The following is a 19659-nucleotide window of genomic DNA, read 5'->3' as shown; positions in this document are numbered from 1 at the left end:
ATCAGTCCCAAGCATTCAGGTCCTCGGCTGAAGTAAACTGGAACAATTTTGTCAACTTCAATCATAACAAGGAGGGACCTCACTCACCTTTTCTACTCAAGAGAAACATGGAGCAGGAAATGCAGAGAGCAAACAATATTTTTTCCCTCTAACCCTAATCTGAAAACACTTTTATCACAGAATATTTATCATGTACATACTCACCTGTGGGCTTTATTTCAGGTGTTCCTACCTAAACATGTGACTTCTAATGAAGCAGCAGCCATATGTCAAATTACAGGCACATGATAGATGGAGTTAATCACACAGCTTTGAGCCATTCCCTCTGCAACCATTAATCCACCTCCTTTGAGACTTGTTCTAACAGTCAAAACCAGGAATAGGTACAGCCAGAAGAAACGGTTACGACTTTGAAACTTGGATGAGATCTTTAACTTGAAAAGAGCCAGGAATGTATATGTGTGAACTCTTGCCCCTTTCCCAACAAACACTAATGAACAGCTTCCAGCTATTGGCATTAAAAATAATCAGCCTGTCAGGGAAATGTTTCTTTCCCCAAATAGGGAAGGCTTCCCTCAAGCTCTCTCTCAAATTTATATGTGTTTGATGATAGCATTTAGTCCTATATTAGTGACACATTTATGGGCTGCTATCTTGAGGTCTGGAAACAAACATTTCACATCTTTCCAAAGAAAGTAAGCTCCCTTTCCACTGTGACATGTCATATTAAAGCTCTCGCCCTGGAAGGCTCCTACGTCCCAGACATCAGCTGTAACATTTTAAGGTACAGAAAACCTATTTGAAAATTTCCTTTGAAGGAGTATATTGATTTTCCCTTCTAAGCGTGATGGTTGTACTTGTGGTATGAAGGCATCTAGATTCACAGAAAGAAGAGCGTGAAAAGACGCACGACACAGTGAGAATTCATGTGCGTGCAAGTGAAATGACAACATAGAACAGAGGCCATCAGAAAGCTGATCAGACCTGGGAAGCTGGAGAGCACAGGGCTACTCGTAGCACTTCCAAGCTCTGCCACTAACCTGAGGTGTGTCCTTAGGCAGATCTCATCACCTTGCTGTGATTCCATTCCCCACCTGTAAAATGAAGATAACAAAATGTAACTTTATGAAGTGCTGCAGATGACAAATGCAACATAAATCTTTGGGGTTAGCTTACTGGGCACAGCACAGGGTGAATAACATCGATGATTCATTGTCTCCCTAGCCAGAAATAACATGACTATTTGTTAAACTCTTTCTGTCACCCCACTTCTGCATCTCCACAGCAGCCAGTTAAAGCATTCTCCTTGTAAAACACATGTGAAGGAATCAACCTTCCATCTGTACAAAGTAAGTAGAGCACTATTCATGACAAATCATTACTTGTGGCAGCAATGGAAGAACAAAGATGTTTTAAGATTTGCAGTTGTAGGAAAGAAAGCATTTACTCTAGCAGCTGACAACATACAAGTGTGCAGAACAAGCAGAATAAGGCTACTCGCTCAAGGGCTGTGTTATGATTATTCAAGGTGGGGAAGAAAGAATATTCTCTCTGATAATTGTAAAATTTAATCTTTGTATGGAGTTGCAGGATAGACCAGGGACTTAAAAGTTAATTGTCTATAGTAGTTCAACGGGAATTTTAGTGACCTATTGTGCTCCCATCAGACTGGAGTCCTCAGGAATAAGTGAATTATAATATATTGTTGCAATTACTCTTCTAGTACACATGCACATTTGCCTGAGAACAGGAGCGTGTGCTGGGAACCAGCTGTGTGTCCTGGCACTGTACAACTTCCAGTGATTGAAGGGACGCTTCATGTATTTTAAAATTAGCTTCTAAACTAGCCACTTGTTTCATCATAACACATTTGGAATCACCTTTTGACTTTAACAGATGAACACTTGGCTCGAGATATCTGGCCCACTGCCTCCTCACTCTGTGACATAAAGGTAAACTGGCAACCTGCTTGGGATTTCTTAGGACTCTTTTAGAGATATCCGGATAACTGAGAAACCAAACTAGATCATGTCAGCATTTCTCTAAAACAGAGGTCGTAGCTCCTACCAGTGCTTGGTTTTCTAACAGTAGGCACGAAAAGCTACAAATACCTCAACTGTTATTTAATTTACACACTGCAATGAGTAAAGTCCCAAGCCCATAGTCTAGATTCTTGTGTAGCCCGAAAACCCATTTACAAACCTCTCATTTACTTCTCTTGGACTTCACTTTCAGCCATTTTATGATGCATTTGAAGCCTTCTTTTTCCCAAACATGGCCAAATTGCATTTGGAGCTCTTTCCGGGCTCTCACAGCTCTAGCTCCACTTAAATTCTAATGTTAGTCTGGATTCCCATCACTGGGACAGCAAGGAGAGCCTGTCTGCCAGGTACAGATAGACTCAACAGCCCGAAATCTGAATGGAAAATGGAGTAAGAATAGGAGTGAATGGTGCCTGAATTAATGCCACTGCAGAACACCCTCAGGAAATGCTCAGATACTTAGACAGGTGGGAGAATGATGAAGAATAATGAATAATGAGGGCATATTGAGGGACATTTTCAGTTTTTTTTTTTTCCTAGATAAACTTTGATGTGGTTTGTCCTAAGTGCAAGATGGCTTGCTGAAAGCTATAATATCTTCTTCCCCTACCCACATGATGACTTTGTCAACAGAAAAAGATCATACACGAGAAGTAACAAAGTCAAGTATCTAAGTGATCGGAAATGAACTGTTTAAATTAGAGCAAGAGCTGCAATTTGGAGAAGGAAAGGAGCTGTACCCTTGGGAACACAATGATGATTTGTGCCCTTTTAAAATTCTAAAAATCCAAGAAGTGCAGATGAGCCAAGAGCTATTTTGGGGAAAAAAAAAAAAAGTGCTTCCTTACTCTGGGGATCAAAGAGGAAACCATTAAGCAAAACTGAAAATATGATGAAGGGCCAGAGGCTCTGGAAAGGGCAATACCAGCACCACTGCTCATCCGTGCAGAGAGAAATGATACATCACAGCTTGGTCTCTAGGGCCACAGTGGATAATTACTCAGTGGCCTCTCTTTTATTCCACCAGTCCAGTCCCTGTTTGCCATCAGTGCCCTGGTCTGTCCTCACCCTGGGAGAGGCACATGAGGAGCAATAAGGGATGGAAGGGAATAAATGGGTTCGCGGCCACGCTGAAGAGAGTGCATGCTGTTCCCTCTTGGGTTTCGTTAGTGCCATTCCTGGCGCAGAATCTCTTCCTACGCAACTGTTTCCACAATCAGGTTTCCATCTGAATGGTGCCCCTTTGCCAAACAGGTGAAATGAAAGGCAGTAGCTGCCTCTCTGCAATATAGTCTGCTAGTTCTGTGATGAGGGGAGAACGTACAGTTGTGCTCATTTATAATGTGGGATTTTTTTCAAAAAGGGAAGGAATACCAGAGCACTATTTCTTGCACTGTTTGGTCTGTGTTTGGATGGGAAGCAGGTGCAGAAAAATGAAAATGAGCAAAACTAGATCATCTACTGCCAAAATATGCCAGTGTTGCCAGAGGCTGGGAAGGCAGGTGGAACAGCCAGCAGGCCTAGGGAGGAAGGTTTCTGCTTCTAGGAGCAAGGAGAGGTGGAACTTCCTGAGGGGACAGGGTTGGCCACTGGGAACTTGGAAACTGCTGTTTGCTTCTGCCATGATGATGGGAACAGCACACATCTGTATGTACTCTTGGTAAAGAAACAGCAGTGCACCTCTAGGGAAGACCATTTCTCCCTGACAGAAGCAACCCTGCAGAACCCCGAACACAAGCACCCATCTTGCAATGCAGGGACAAGAGTCCCTATTTTTTGGAACAACCCCAGGTTCCAGTAAAAGTTGGGGAACGACCTATTAGAGAGCAGCGTAGAGGAAAGGGACCTGGGGGTCCTGGGGACAGCAGGATGACCATGAGCCAGCCCTGGGCCCTTGTGACCAGGAAGGCCAATGGTACCTGGGGTGGATTAGAAGGGGGGTGGTCAGTAGGTCAGAGAGGTTCTCCTGCCCCTCTACTCTGCCCTGGGGAGACCACCCCTGGAATATTGTGTCCAGTTGTGGCCCCTCAGTTCCAGAAGGACAGGGAACTGCTGGAGAGAGTCCAGCGCAGGGCAACAAAGATGCTGAAGGGAGTGGAGCAACTCCCGTGTGAGGAAAGGCTGAGGGAGCTGGGGCTCTGGAGCTTGGAGGAGACTGAGGGGTGACCTCATTAACGGTTATCAGTATATAAAGGGTGAGTGTCAGGAGGATGGAGCCAGGCTCTTCTCGGTGACAACCAATGGTAGGACAAGGGGCAATGGGTGCAAATTGGAACACAGGAGGTTCCACTTAAATTTGAGAAGAAACTTCTTCCTGGTGAGGGTGGCAGAGCCTGGCCCAGGCTGCCCAGGGAGGTTGTGGAGTCTCCTTCTCTGCAGACATTCAAACCCGCCTGGACACCTTCCTGTGGAACCTCATCTGGGTGTTCCTGCTCCGGCGGGGGGATTGCACTGGGTGAGCTTTCCAGGTCCCTTCCTGTCCCTGACATTCTGTGATTCTGCGACTGTGTGCTTTTGAAAGGCGGGCTCCCACCACCTTGTAGGTGTTACTGAGCTTTGCAGAGGCAGCTTCCTAAGGCTCAGCTCACCAAACGGTTGAACTTCCTGCTCGAGCGTTGCCATTGCGGCGGTTTCACTTGGCTGTGCACCGTGTGCTGCGGAGGGAGGAGGAGAGAAGCTCCGTGAGCAGCTGGGGGTGCAGCCCGGCCCGTGCTGGGGGTGGGGACAGGGCCCACCACTAGCACCATGCTCCTGGGGGTCCTCGTGGTGCTCTGCTTCATCCCCGCTGCTGATGTGACAGGTAACAAACTCCCCCACGTTTCAACCCTTTCCACTGCTTTTCCTCACTTTGCTCATCAGGGTGGAGAAGGTCTAGTATAGCTTTGAATTAATTTTGGACAAATTATTCTGTGTTTGGATGAGAGGGGACAGACAGAGCACACTGCTGAGATTGCACATGGGTCAACTCGATATAACTAAGAGGCTGATCCTTGTCCTGCCACAAGTATTCCTCCAAGATTTGACCTAAGAGCTTTGTTTTAATTGGACTTCTTTTTAGATGCATTTGGAAACTGAATGCATAGATAGAGGGGGGTTTATTTCACCCTCCCCCTGGGCTTTACCAACTTGGCTCACAAATGTGAGCAGACCCGGTGCCTTACAGAACTTGCAAATAAACAGACCAAAAGCAGAGTTGCTTACTGAGCTCAAAGACGGAAGTACAGGAATTGCTGGGTTTCTGCTTTTTGCATTGTTTAGTATTTTGTTGATAATTACTAGATACCTAGGTTCTTTCTGAAAAGATCTTCAACAACAAAAAAATGTCTATTTGTGGTTTGGAAATCCTAACTCTTAGTGGATCTTTCTGAATCTCCAGTTGTTGTGGCTGAGGGTATTTTGTCTTGGAGCTGTCTTGCTGATGCAGTGTTCATACGTTCAGAGTTAACGTGTCTTTCCAAGGGCTACATCAAAATGCAAAGCAAGGCAATGGATGATGGCTTTTGCTAGGATAATCTTGAGACAATTTTTCAAACTGCTGGCCTGTGAACTGCCGTTATTGGGCCTTCTCCAAATATCAGTGTTCTGTATTTTACAGGGAAGAAGCAGATAGGAACAAAAATCCGTTTTCCAGTACAAATCTTTTCACATATAGAACATCTTTAAAGAGGTGTTTTTTCTAATATGAGAGATACCATTGAATCCATTTTTTCCTTATTTCTGCCTTATTTTACTATAATTCTTTTCATCAATCAAAGCATTGTCATTTGCGTGACACCACGATCTACATTTCTTTAACAGATCATAGGCTTTTTCTTCCTTGTCCTTTTCCCGTATTTGTAATTCTGTGTTCTGCAGCGGGCCCCGGGGTTGTCATAGAGTACACTGATTCCAGGAGGGGATAAGTATCAGCAGTGGGTTAACAGTTTTGAAGACATTTCCATGAGGTGTGAATAAGCTTTTAAGCAACTCTTTTGAATTGCAACGAAATAAAACACGGCGTGTGGTTATCAGACAGAGGGGTTATGACATGACTCTATAGACATTTATACACTCTGCATGAAGAACTTGAGTTTCTCCAGTAGCTTCACTGAGACTGTTCAATTGCTCAAAGAGAAGCATGAGGTCACTTGCTTCTCAGAGCTCTTATCTTTTTCCCATATCTTTTCTTCATCTCATCATTTTGATTGAGATGATCGATCCTTAGCACACGGAAAACACTAAGGCAGGTCACGACCCTGCAAGACTTCCTCAAGCCACAAAGTATATTATAGACATCAGGTATTTTGTTTTGGGGAAGACATCAGAATTTGGCCTGTTCTGCTGATGTTTGACTGTATCAGTGAGTGCCGCAGGTCGAGTTTGAATCATGGAAAGGGACTTCAAAGATCAGTTTGCTCATTTCCCTTTTGCAGTCACACTAATATTTACAGAGTTTGTGCTCTCCCCTTCTTGCTGGCTCAATAATTACCTTGCTCTGGTCTGTCAGAAAGGTAGCTAGATCAAGTTGCCTGTGCTGTGTATTTTGTGCAATAAGTAACATAAGTGGGTTCCCGCTGTAGCATACCACAAATGACCTCATCTTTTTACTGCCCACATAACCTTCTGCCTTATGGTCTCTGAGTGCTAAAATCAACCTCTAACCCACTAAGGTAATCAGAATGCAGAAGATGTAGGAGGCAAGGTTAGCTGAGATTTGGATGACAACAACAAATTCTTGTTTAAACAACAACAAAAAAAGAATAAATCCCAAACTGCCAAGAACGCCCCTGTGCTCACCAGGGCTCAAAGTGGGAGAGATTGGCAGAAAGCAGGAGTATAATCACGAGAAGGGGCACATCCCTCCAGCTGCATGTTATGCACACAGCTGGCTGACCTGAAACCAAACTAAAAAAAGACCTTTGTGTCTGAGAAAGAAGAGTAAAGGTCATTGAACAACAGACTGTCAGCAGCCAAAATGAAATAGCTTTGTATGTAATATAGCTGTGTGTCTTTCCATTTGTGGACCAAGTAAACTCCTTTCAGGTTTTCCCCTATCCCCCCAGGGACTTAAGTGGGCCATTTCTTTACTGTGCTTATAGAAATCCTAACTTATCCCAGATTCCTTGCTCTGGCAAACAGCTCCTTGGAGTCAACCAGCATGGAAAAGAAAGAAAGGAGAGTACAAAATATTTTTAGCAGAATACTTTTTTTCCAATAGCTGATGTTGATTCATGGAAAGAGAAAGAGAGGAGAGGAGAGGAGAGGAGAGGAGAGGAGAGGAGAGGAGAGGAGAGGAGAGGAGAGGAGAGGAGAGGAGAGGAGAGGAGAGGAGAGGAGAGGAGAGGAGAGGAGAGGAGAGGAGAGGAGAGGAGAGGAGAGGAGAGGAGAGGAAAGGAAAGGAAAGGAAAGGAAAGGAAAGGAAAGGAAAGGAAAGGAAAGGAAAGGAAAGGAAAGGAAAGGAAAGGAAAGGAAAGGAAAGGAAAGGAAAGGAAAGGAAAGGAAAGGAAAGGAAAGGAAAGGAAAGGAAGAAGAGAGAGAATGGAAAGAAAATAAATAAAAGAAGGAAAAGAAAGAAGGAAAGAAGGAAAGAAGGAAAGAAGGAAAGAAGGAAAGGCCTCAAAGTAGTTATTTCCCATACTCTGTTGTCTCTATTTCATTTTCTTGGCAAATAAGAAAGAAGGAAAGAAAGGGAGATAGAGAGAAAGAAAGGAGGAAAAAACTACAATGAAGTTTTGCTTGCATCAGGAGTCCGTGATTAGAGAGTCTATAGTTACGGCTACAATATATGGATGGTACTATTTTTTCATGATGCAAAAAACCTCACACGTGATTATAACAAACGTCTAGCATGATAAATAAGGTATAAAAAAACCTAACAAACATTTAGACATCTTACACACCATTGCATATAAATCCTAAGATCCTGAGAAAGCTTGCAGCCTGTGCACACTGACTTAAACAATTTTACATTTTTAAACTTCACAGCTTTTTGAAACTGTAAACAATGATTTTTCATAACTGCCATTTTCTTGGCTGGGTAAGGCCAAGATATAGATATTTATTACTATGCAGCACGACTGAACGCAGCTCTGGAAATGGTAATCACAACCCCATTTAGGGGAAAGCATACACTAATGGAAACACATACTAAATGTTTCAGAGTTTCACCATTTTAACAAACCCAAAGCGACACTTATGAGAAAAACTGTCTCTGTGAAGGCAAAGGCCGCCTCAGCCCATGTTTGCTCGGAACGGTCCAGATCCTACTAAGAATATAATCAAATCCTATTCAGATCACAAGTGAAGTAAGGGATGTCTGACCTTACTCTGTTTTCCCCATGAAATTAATACACATTTTGACTTTCTTCCATTCGAAACCAATCTGTCCATCACGCCTGCCTTGCCCTTGCTGCCACTGCAGCCCAACCCATCTATGTGCTTCTTATTAGTTCCTATGAGTGAAAAACCAAAGATCTCCCTCAATCAGTTTAGATTTGAATTAGTAGAGCCACTTTGTGAACATGGATTCGGGTGCTCAGCTTAACTCATGAAGGAGTAGTCTCTGTTTAATGATCGACAAATTAACTTTTCCCCATTGCTCAGCCATCCTGCATCCCGACACGAGCAGCGCGGGGCTGTGTTACCTTCCCAAACAGGCTGGACCGTAAACCAAGAGGTGGAAGTAAGCTGAAATAACTTATTTTTTTACGTGTGTATGTCAAAAGAAACTAGTTGCCAATTAGCACAATATCACAGCAAGGACATAAGTAGTCCAAAGATGTAGTTAAATAGTGGAGCTCAAGGCATGAAGCTATGGACTAAACATCAGGAGTCCAGATTAGTTGACAGCAGCAAAAGGCAGGGGTAAGTCATTGGGGTCTGCAGTCGGCAGATGAGTTCAAATAACACTTGAAGAGGGTCCTTCAGTGATGAGATTTTCAGTGTTCTTTGTGTTTCCTCTGGCCACAGCAAAAAATCTGATTGGGCTGAGCAATAAACATCCATTAGTTCTCTGTAAGTACTCGCCGTCAAAAACAGGCAAGCATTTTTCGGAAGTCTAATGCTTCTGCGACTGGCTGCTCCAGAATGCCTACTTTGGTGTAAACACTGAGATGGAAAAATTCTCTTCTGAAGGTGTATTCGGTCCCTGTGACTGAATGGTTGTAGTGGTGGGCACTACTGCAGTGCCTATCAGAATAACTCTGTCTCAAGTGAGATGTGGAGAATTCTGCTTTGATAAAGGTTAAAAAAAACTTACCACAAACTTGCATGTTGCCACTTAGGCCAAGGATCAATTTTCTGGCCAACAAAAATATGATCAAATACCTTGTCTAAAGGGGTGGAATCCAAACCTCACCCGTACTAGAATGCCTTATAAGCCAATGTGAGAGCTTTTGTCGGAAAATGCTGATTCAATGAAACTGAAATGTTTTGCTGAAATGTCTTCATTTTGATGAAAACTTACCACACCAGCACCTCGAGTAGAAACCTGCCTTGTCTGTTATTAATCTGCTGCTCAGTTCCGGGATTCCAAGATATGTGTCTCTTTCTGCTGGAAAGTCTAGAAATGCTCATTCTTCATCAAGACAAAAAGCTTCACCATGTTTGGTTTCCCTGCAAACACAGGATTTCAGAGCTGTGACAAGCTCTGCTCCACCCCACACCTAACTATGTTCAATAAAGAGACATGAGGATGGACTTCAATCTTTCTTCGCTAAAGACGAGGCAGGAGAGCATTCCCCGTCTCATGTCTTCCTGCTCGCATGAGAAGAAAGGGCCGGTAAACAAGACTTTCAGTGGGAAAATGAACAGCTTCAGCAGTTCTGTGGGTTGGGCTGGTAACTGGAGAATGTGCTGGCTGTGGGTTGTTTTTACTACCCACACCCTACCACTAGTCCTGGCCACCTCCTGCATCTCTGTGTTTACTTTACTCCCTGGATCACATCCATCCCAAAGGAGTATCCTACTCAAGAGGATGGGCTACTCCATCGGGTGCAGGTGCGAACACACTAAATGTAGCCAATTTGTCCTAAATGTTTTCAAACATGGTGACTTACTGGTGTTTTGGGCATTCTGGATCTGGCATCTTTCCCACTCCATTTTCCTTACAAGCCTTTTTTAAGTCTCATCACATGGATTAAGTAGAAAGAGCGCAGGTTTTGCAGCAGATTTTGAAGACAAGAGATCCGATTGTCATTCTCCCAAGCACAGCACTTCTCAGGGATCTATAAAAGGCTACTAAGACCTCATTTGAGTTGAGCTTGCACGAAGACTTCTGCAGTCATACACACACAAAAGGGTTGTTGTTAGCTCTGGCAAATTCCTAGCTTAAAAGCTAAAACTCTCTTCCTCTTACTTGTGGGTCATAATTTTAAATGTAGGGTCTCATTTACACAGGATGATTCTTTTTTTTGGAAGAAGTTGTCTTTCAGCATAGTCCTTGCAGTGTTTCCGTGTTTGGCAGATGGTAGCACAGAGATCTACGTGTCAGAAAACATTTCCTGTTTATGTATCAGTCCAGTCAATTCAAATTGAATTGTACTTCCATGTGACATTTTTTTTTGCAGGCCATTCAAGTGGTAAGTGCCAATGCAGTGTCAAATTAGTCAGCTCCCAAGTCCTTTGAGACATTAAGAATCTACTACAGCTGCTAGCTAGAGAAATTACTTGCTTTACATTAAAATGATAGCAGTTCATGCTTTTAGTGCTCACTGTCCAAGATCCAAATCCTTGAAATGGCTCAGCAAATTCCACCTGCAAACTCTTCAAGTCTGTCTTTGGATTAAAAAAATAAATGTATAAATAATATTCTTATCTTACTGCTGAACTAAGCATTTAGTTCACAGCATTTTCACTTCATAATGTCCCCAAGGAATCTGCCTGCTAAGGAAAGGATGGACTAAGGTGGCCTTATACACACACACATGGGCACACATGCAGAGTGGCCTCCTGAGCCCTGACATTAAATCTTAATCACAGGACCACTTTGGTACTACTGTTCAGACTGCAGAAAAACACTGTTGACCTCACGGTCTCCCCTAGTGACTATGTAATTATTTACAGAGAGGGGGATTGCTGCAACAAGAGCTCCTGTGAGAAATGCGGTGGTTCCGCAGGGTGGAGGTGATGTGGACGAGAGTTGCACGGGAGGGTGGGTGGTTCAGCAGCCTCATGCTGTATTTTATAAACAAGTGTTTTTCTCACTTTCTCCCCTCCCCTCCTTTCCAGAAAACAAGATTTTAGTGGCTCAGAGTCCTTTGCTCATCGTAGATAACAAAAATGCAACTCTAGTCTGCAACTACACATACAATGGAACAGCGGAGGAATTTCGAGCTTCGCTGCACAAAGGAACAGACAGTGCAGTTGAAGTTTGCTTTATTTCATGGAAGACGACCAGAAATAGCAGTAACTCAAACGAAGAATTCAACTGCCAGGGGATTCACGATAAAGACAAAGTCATCTTCAATCTTTGGAATATGAGTGCCAACCAAACTGACATCTACTTCTGCAAAATCGAGGCCATGTATCCACCCCCATATGTCTACAATGAGAAAAGCAACGGGACTGTCATTCACGTGAAAGGTAAGCAGGGAAATCTCTGTAGCTCAGTATCCTCCCTATACACTCACCCTACGTGATGGCTTGAGGCAGTTTGTTTCCTAAAAAAAACAACAGTTGGGTTGCCTGGTAAAGCGAAATTCCTGCTCCAGATGTCCTGAAGAAGACACCTTAAAATGATGATGAATACAAATGGTGCACTGGAACAAGGAGTTAATAAGCAGAGATTGAGGTATTTGTTTTCATGTACTGAAAGTTTTCTCTATTATTTTCCTTTAAGAGACACCGATCCAAATACAAGAGCCTCAGTCTACAATTCCTTTGTGGATTATGGTGACAATGACTGGAGTTCTTGGTTTCTACAGTATGCTAATAACAGCAGTTTTTATTGACTACTGGGTAAGAAACTACTAATTTCCCTTGCTCCATATGCTCTTTGTCCCTAGTTCATTTCTCAGGCTATACTTGCCATGTTTACCACAAACCCCTGGACACCCCTCACTTGATGATCAAAGTGCTTCTTCACCCCAGTTCTACCAGCACTCCCATGCTATGCCCCAAAAGAGCTGAAACACCAGATGCTCTCCATGTCCTCTGCAGTAGAGTCCTAAAGCAAACGCCAGTACCAGCAGTGCTGGGACACTGTCCCTGGCTCTGCCCGTTGTCCCTGTCAGGGAAATCTAGCCCTACAAACACCCCTGGCAAAACTCTTTGAGGCAATGCTGATGGAGGGAGCTCACCTACATCTTTAGGGGACTGTCAGTTGGCCCAAGATCATCTGCACCGGTATCTTGTGCCTATCCAGCAATTCCCTCAAGTACCCACTATTTCTGGCAGCTTGACTGCAAGGGAATAGAAGCAGCAGGATCTCAGTGGTCCCTCGCCTGCCTCTGTACATTAACCCTATGAAAGCTGAGACTTAATGGCTCATTATTTTTCTTCCTGATCTCTCTGGAGAATTGGCTGGCACAGGTCCCATCCAGTTCTGCTGGCTGGAGTAAAGAGAGTGAGGCAGAGGCAGCAGGACATCTTCCCAGACGAGTCTTAGCACCGTGATCTCCCAGAGCTCATTTATACCGCACACTCCATGTGGGAAAGACCCGAACAATGAATGCAGAGAGCTTTGTTCCTGCCTTTCCCCTGGATCTTTGTCGTTAAATAGTGATTTTCAACACATTATGCTGTATAAAGGGCCCAGAGTCCCTGACAGGTTAAATGTGGCACGTGTACAGAAAGACACTCTCGCACTTGCTCAATATGTATTTCTAATGGAAAAAAAAAGGGGGGAGGGGAGAGGCAAATGGGGCATTGCCATAGGAAAATGGGAAGGCAAGTTAAATGGTCCTCCTCTGTGCCTCAGATTCCAGCAACAGCTGCTGGTGTTGCAGGGCTGTGCCACAGTGGCTGTGCCCTGATGAGATCCTCTAGCTTCAAATCCACCATTTACAATTGGAACCATTTTCTGTCTGCTGTACTGGTTTGGTACCTAACGGCGACGCGCTGTGCTGCTAACATGTCCTCCCGAGCAAGAGTGACAGGGCTGCACCGCCATGTGCTGCTTGCTGCGTCAGTTTTTACCTGCTGTTGTCGCTGCTGGTGGTGTTCTGATAACAGGTGCTCTGAGTGTGCATGTATTCAGAGTGTTGCTGAATGTGAATACAGCAGCCTAGAAGACATTATGATTTCTAAAAAGGTCCTAAAATACGACACTTGGCAACCATGGCAAGCCTGTTTCTCTTGAGCTCCTGAAAGCAGCTGAAGATTTGTCCGTTTTCATACAGTTTTGCCTTCCCTGAAGGAAAACCGCTTTCCTCTGCAAAACGAGCAGTTTTTGATCCTGTAACAGTGCAGCATTCACTCATACTAGCTAAATGTCTTTCTCCATGCAAATTTACCTCTTAGGTAAATTGAAAATCCTATATTATGGAGATGAACACATAAGGTAAAGCTTTTGCATCTAAGGCTTTATATGCATCGACTGTACTGCATGACTTAAGCGGTATGTAACTTACATTCAACACGGTGCATATATATAACATTAATATAAAAAAAGCTTAAAATGCTTCCTAGTAACTGCCCCACAATGCACATCCAGCCTAACTCAGCCATCAGATTTTCTAAAGCAAACCTCCTTCAACTCCACAGCATCACAAGTATATTGCAAATATTATAGGTATATATGTGCAAATATATGCAGATATTTATATGCAAATATGTATGTACATGGGGAAGAAATTTCAGTAAAAAGGAGATTGCAAAGGAAAGCATGATCAATATTAAGGAAAAAGCATGGAAGCACTTTACCTAGCCACTGATTGATAAAGCCTTACGCTATACAAAAACATCACCCTTGTGCAGAGCCTGCAGCAGCCGGAGGTTCAAACACTGCTGGAACCACAAACTTCCTCTGTGATTATAGGCAAATTATTTCACCTGTCTTCTGCTGGGCTTATTTCTGAAAGAGACAATGCCTCTCTTGTCTCACATGGGCAGTATAAGGCAGGGATTCAACAGTGGAAATGAGATTTTTGAGGCCCAAATAGTGAGACAGATAAAAGATTAACATCAGCTCTGATTTTTTTGCCCCTTGAAGGGAGGCTCAGGACAACATATACATTGTGTGTTCCTGCTGTAAATGTAGGCAAACCATGATACACGTAGTCTGGGCTGATTTTTCCTGCTCTTATTTCTGTTTGATTAAAGCTAATTTGTTTTTTCTTCCTAATAAATGAGAACAGCCTTCACTGCTCAGACTGTATTGCTTCTGCTGAGTGATTCCACAGCTGAGAATGGATGGTGAGAGGCCTCCTTTTGCACCCTTGGTTTGCAGCATTCCTCTGCCTGGAGAACCAGCACTGCAAATCTCTCAGCAGATAAGACAGAGCCTTACATTCAAGTTGGGCAAATTCCATAGATTACTTGATGAGAGCATGTGTTCTAAATCTTCTGTAAATGTATTCAAACCTGAGGCTGCCTTACAAATTTGCCTGCTTCCCTGAACCAGGACTTAGGGCCAGAACTGTCAGTAATTCATATAAGAGTTGGGTGATATGATTAATTCAAAGAAGGAAAAAATAATCAAATCCATTATTAACTTTTATCAGGTCTTACTACCAGTCAAAACCCCTCCGCTCAAAGGATCCCTGTTCCCTTTCTTCTCCCTTTTCAAGTGTCCACCCCAGGTGGGACAGACTAACTGCAGAAATGTTTTCACGCTTCTCTTCCCCCTTCTACCACAGCAAAAATCCAAAAAGAACATGTACCATCAGAGTGACTACATGAACATGACTCCCCGGCACCCGCCGTACCAGAAGAACAAGGGCTACCCATCCTATGCGCCAACACGAGACTACACGGCGTATCGGTCCTGGCAGCCCTGAGCCCCACCAGCAGTCTCCTCTGCTCCTGGGAGCTCACTGGCTCTTGGATGTGGAAGGACAGCCTCTCCTTTTAATGTTTGTCATTACTGATCATGGATAACTCCACCATAGCAAGTATTGGCTAACCCTTGATATGCTAAAAGAGACAAGCAAACTGACATTAAAAGGGAGGGGAAAAGTAAAAAAGGATTGTTCACCATGATGGCTGAAGAAGAGATACAACTTGTGTTGAGGGTTGGCAGTGGGTAAGACAGAAAGATGGCATGAGACCTCAGAGCTGGTCTCCTCCTCACATTTGTGGTTTGGGTCAGCTGTTGGGAGAACCAGAACTTCTGACATTTCCCGATAACTGGTGCCTTAGATTTAACCCTTAATTTCCTTTATTCTGTATGTCTAATCCTCAGAAATCCTTGCTCCTGTTGAATACGGCAAAATGTAAAACCAATAATATTTTCTTCCCTACAAGACCAGGGCAGAGTTTGAAGTTCAAAACACATGCTTGAAAGAAAGAGGGAAAAGTCAGCCAGATGGCTATCAGGCTATCAGGCTGTGGTGCAAGTGGGCCGTCAGGACGAATCAAGGCAATCAACAGAAAACTACTAATCCCTCAACATGTGAGTCCTTAGGCTGGACATTTTGTAAATGTTCATAGGCCATTTGAAGTCATGGCCAAGCAACTCCACAGGTGTGAAGACAAAATGAAGACAAGCAGCAGCAGAAGAAAGATCTGTTGTCATCATGAAGAACCCCAGCTCTGTTTTGTTTGCCTCCTACAGCAAGCGAACACAAAGTCATGTGGGGAGCATGAGAAGACACAGAGGTTGGATTTTGAAGAGAGCTTTACTTTCACATTTGAATTTTTGTTTCTATGCAAAAGGCATTCTGCTAAGTCCTCCTGAAAATTCATGCACATCTTCTGGCACCTAGGTTGTACCAGAGCTCTTTTGAAAATGAGCAACTAAAGATAATTTGAATTTTTTTCCCATAAGCACCCAATTTTGGGGATGTGAGAGGGTCCTTCACTCCTACTGTTGTGAATTAGACCTGCAAGCGCTCAGCCACGTTCAGGGACTGCTCTGGGCACTTCAAAGAACTTTGTGTTGACTGGAAGTTACCTTTCTATCCAAACATGTTCTTCATGCTGGAGTAGGACAAAGTCTTCGGCAAAACCTGCTTCATTCCTTCAATTAAGCATGTTTACATTACCAAGACATCCTAAACTGCAATTGGGGTTGTCTTGGTATAAAATCCTGTTTCATTCTGAGGAGATGAGGTTTATTTTGTATGGAATACTGAATAAACAATTAAATGAAAAATCGATATTCCCACCTTGAAATAAAATGGGGACTGTACAACATTTACTTTCCTTCAAATTGGGATAAGATTCTTTCTGTCTTTGAGGGGACATGGCAAAAGCAAATATGTAGAAGTGTGGCAACAATCTGCTTTGACATTTTAACCCAAGAAAAAAAGTTTGGCACTTCCAAAGTTTTGAGTTTGCTGACTGGGCCCCAAACCATCCACATCTTCTAGTGCAAATGTAAGGTGAGACAGCAAACGTGTATCAAAAGCATAAAACAGGGTAAACGTTCTTTGTTTAATCTGCATGTATATATATTTTAGGTAGAGACGTATCTACTTCATTATATCTATATTCCTTAGAGTTTTACTATACTTTTTGCAATCTCCTTTTAATATTATTAAATAGATACAGTAAATTAAATCCTGAATAAATGCATTAGGCCTGAAGCTAGTCAGAGGGAAGTATTACTTTCTAAAGCAAATGCTGGTATAATTTGCTTTCCTTCCCCTAACGCTTTTGTAATTTCCATATTTAAAACATTCTGATAGCTCCCAGGACATGATACTGAAAGTCAGTCCTGGAACATCTGGAAAAGGTATTAATTTGACTGACCAAAAAGAAAGGCAGATACAGGGAAACATCCTAAACACATAATGAAAAAAATGGGAACAAGGACAGGAGAGACCCCAGCACTGTATTAAAGTGGACATCACCATTACATTAAAGCCCTGTAGGGACACAAATTACAGACTGTCGGAGATGAGATACCAGCAAATACCTTTTACCCACCACTGTAAGGGACTAAAAGAAAGTGTTTGCAGATAATCAAGCCAGTTAAGCCTGGAGTCTGGCTCTGCATATGTGGATTAGCATATACAACAAACAGAGCAATCCTAATTTATTCCATCTGGTTTTAGGCAATGCATAACATGCCAGGACAGCTCTGACCCTCCCTGGACCTGCCTTTGGGGTCTAGATGCTGTTTACAGGATGATGTAAAGAGAAACCTCCCTCTGTTGCTGCTTCAGACTTGGAAACTGGCCCTCATGGTGGGCAGCAAGATATCAGTTGGGTTTTCTGCCTTGCACACAGGTCTTAACTCAAATGCAAATACAATCCTGCTGAACACTGATTTCATTTTTCAACCCCCTTTCCCCCACTTTTGGATCTCAGTGTCAAAGGAACATCTGATCTGCAGTCGTCATATCCGAACGGCAACCAACATATGTTGCAAAGGGTCAGCCGAGGGTTGTGCAGCTCCAGCCCCTGCGTGCTGATCCCTGTTCTGCACGTATCCAGCACAGCACAAAACACCATCCCCAGGAGACAAATCCGAGCATGTAGCCTGTGCTATCTTTGCAGCATCCTGAACCTTCACCACTAGGGCTCTCAGGTTTACTAAAGCCAAAAGTCTCAGATGTTCTTCTAGTTCGAATCCCCCAAATTCCAGTATCCTCTTCCTGTATCAGATTTTTCAAAATGCCTCTCCTTTCCTCTGCAGCTATAAACATGAACCTGCATGTCTGTCAAACATCTTCCTTCTTTGCATACCATCACTTTTACTTTCATTTCCTCATCAGACTCAGCAGTTCAGAAACCCATCAATTTGTTAATCTCACCATTGTGCAGTCCTCCACATGGCCCCCATGCTAATTATTTGCTTCACAAAGACCGTCTTGTATGCCACATTCCTCTTCAGTTTGGGTAAGGAGTTGCCATAGGAGATCGGAGCTATGTGGTAGCTGGATAGGTATTTGTGTCCTGTTTGAAGGATTTGGGATCTTTCATCCCTTTGATTTTTGCCACCACGCTCAGATTTTCCGTCGTGCCAAACAACCACATGGGAATCCCACACACCATGTGCTTCCCGCAGAGCATTTAATTCCTGGACATTTCCTTTGCTGTGCATTGCAGGCTCTTGCCTGTTGCCAAGTTCATGCTGCCTGTGGACGTGCCCTGACAGCAGAACCAACTTTGGCTACTGATGGTATGTTTGATACTAATAAGTAACACAGTGCAAAAAACCTTGAGTTTTAGGAGCACACAAGCAAAGGCTTCAGTGCTAAAGATCAAATTTTTCCGCCTTCACCAGGGCTTTTGCTGTGTGACTGGAAAATATTTTATTCAAGATGAATCACAGACTAAGACCTGATGTTGTTAGTCACTCACACTAACCAGAAAACAGGTTAATGAATACAATATCAGCTTTGTTAAGGTCTGACTGAATGGGAAAAGCTGCAAACAGCAGCAGGCAGTAATTCGCAGCCAAAATCAGTGTCTCTAAGTGAGAGGGAAACATTACTAGCTGCTTATCTTGATGCAAATGGATTGTTCTCCACAATTAGGTGCTTTTGTTAGAGCATCACATTACAGTATGTTACTATTCCATCCTCAAGGGCATGCAGACAGTCTTATGTAGCCAATTTGGCTGACAAAGTATTAGGAAGCTGCCAATTTCATATAAACGCATTTGCAAAGACATAAAATGTTGAATGGTCTCAAATTTGTGGTGAGTTTTGGTGTTTGGTTTGTTTTTTTCATTTGTTTGTTTGTTGGTATTTTTTTTAATTAGATCTCCAGGATCAGGGCACTGGTTCTTACTTTTTCCCTTTTTTTTTTTTTTTTGTTAATAAAAATGAAACATAACTTCACTTTCAGGACCCATAAACTCACCAGGAACACTTCAGTTTGGGGTGGCTGGGTTTCTCTGATTCATCTGAATGATCGGGAATTTTCAAATGCCACAGTTTTCCTACCCGTTGTATCATTCTGCGGCCACATCATTCCTTTTCCTCACTGGCTTTTTAATCCTTCAGGGGAACTATTCTGGATCAGGTTGAAATGTTCTCATGGGCTGGAACAACTCTAGTTTTTCAGTCAGGAAAGAGATTTCTCTGACCAGCAAAAAGAAAGATGCAAACAAGTAATTTGTAACAGTAGAGTTCTGTGGAAATTAACATAGTGGTTTCAATCTGGTGGGAGGATCAGATGACCTTTTTACAAAATCCTTTTGCTCTAAAATAAAAAAGCTTAAGAAATTATACAGAAGTACTTTGAAAGAAAAGAGATCAGCTTGCAAAATTAAGAAATCAAAGGCAGGAAATGCCAGGGGAAGGTTTCCCACTCAGCCTCTCTTCTGCCCCCTTCCGTGACTGCAGTGGCTCCCCAATTACAGCAGCATTTCTGCCCTGCCTGTCCCTTTGCCCTCTCTGGGACATCCCACCAGGAGCTGCTGGTGGGTCCCTTGCAGCCAGCACAGGGCTGCGGTGACACTGGAGGGACAGACTGGACATAACCATCAAACAGGCCAACTTAGATACCAACTAAGTCAGGCCTGGCAGCCTCGTCAGCGCCCCGTTAAATTAGATCGCTCTGTCGTGAGTCAGAATGAACTGAT

At 43.3% G+C, this 19659-nt stretch overlaps 1 protein-coding gene across 1 annotated transcript; it reads left to right on the top strand.

Moving 5' to 3' along the window:
• Positions 1 to 4673: 4673 nt before the first annotated feature.
• CD28 (CD28 molecule) lies at positions 4674 to 16281 on the top strand. Its single transcript, XM_065841354.2, has 4 exons — positions 4674 to 4842; positions 11250 to 11603; positions 11860 to 11978; positions 14819 to 16281. Exons 1-4 carry the CDS (start codon positions 4788 to 4790, stop codon positions 14957 to 14959), a joined length of 669 nt encoding a protein of 222 aa, XP_065697426.1. The 5' UTR covers positions 4674 to 4787; the 3' UTR covers positions 14960 to 16281.
• The last annotated feature ends 3378 nt before the right edge of the window (positions 16282 to 19659 follow it).

The sequence above is a fragment of the Patagioenas fasciata genome, chromosome 7 (genome assembly GCF_037038585.1).
Source record: "Patagioenas fasciata isolate bPatFas1 chromosome 7, bPatFas1.hap1, whole genome shotgun sequence".
NCBI lineage: Eukaryota > Metazoa > Chordata > Aves > Columbiformes > Columbidae > Patagioenas > Patagioenas fasciata.
This window is presented reverse-complemented; position numbering and strand designations above follow the sequence as displayed.

Bases quoted from the DNA above. Each gene is read 5' to 3' on its own strand.
- CD28 (XM_065841354.2), top strand. From the start codon at position 4,788: ATGCTCCTGGGGGTCCTCGTGGTGCTCTGCTTCATCCCCGCTGCTGAT. The intron at 4,843-11,249 runs GTAACAAACTCC...CCTCCTTTCCAG, and splicing joins CCCCGCTGCTGATGTGACAG to AAAACAAGATTTTAGTGGCT. The intron at 11,604-11,859 runs GTAAGCAGGGAA...TTTTCCTTTAAG, and splicing joins GACTGTCATTCACGTGAAAG to AGACACCGATCCAAATACAA.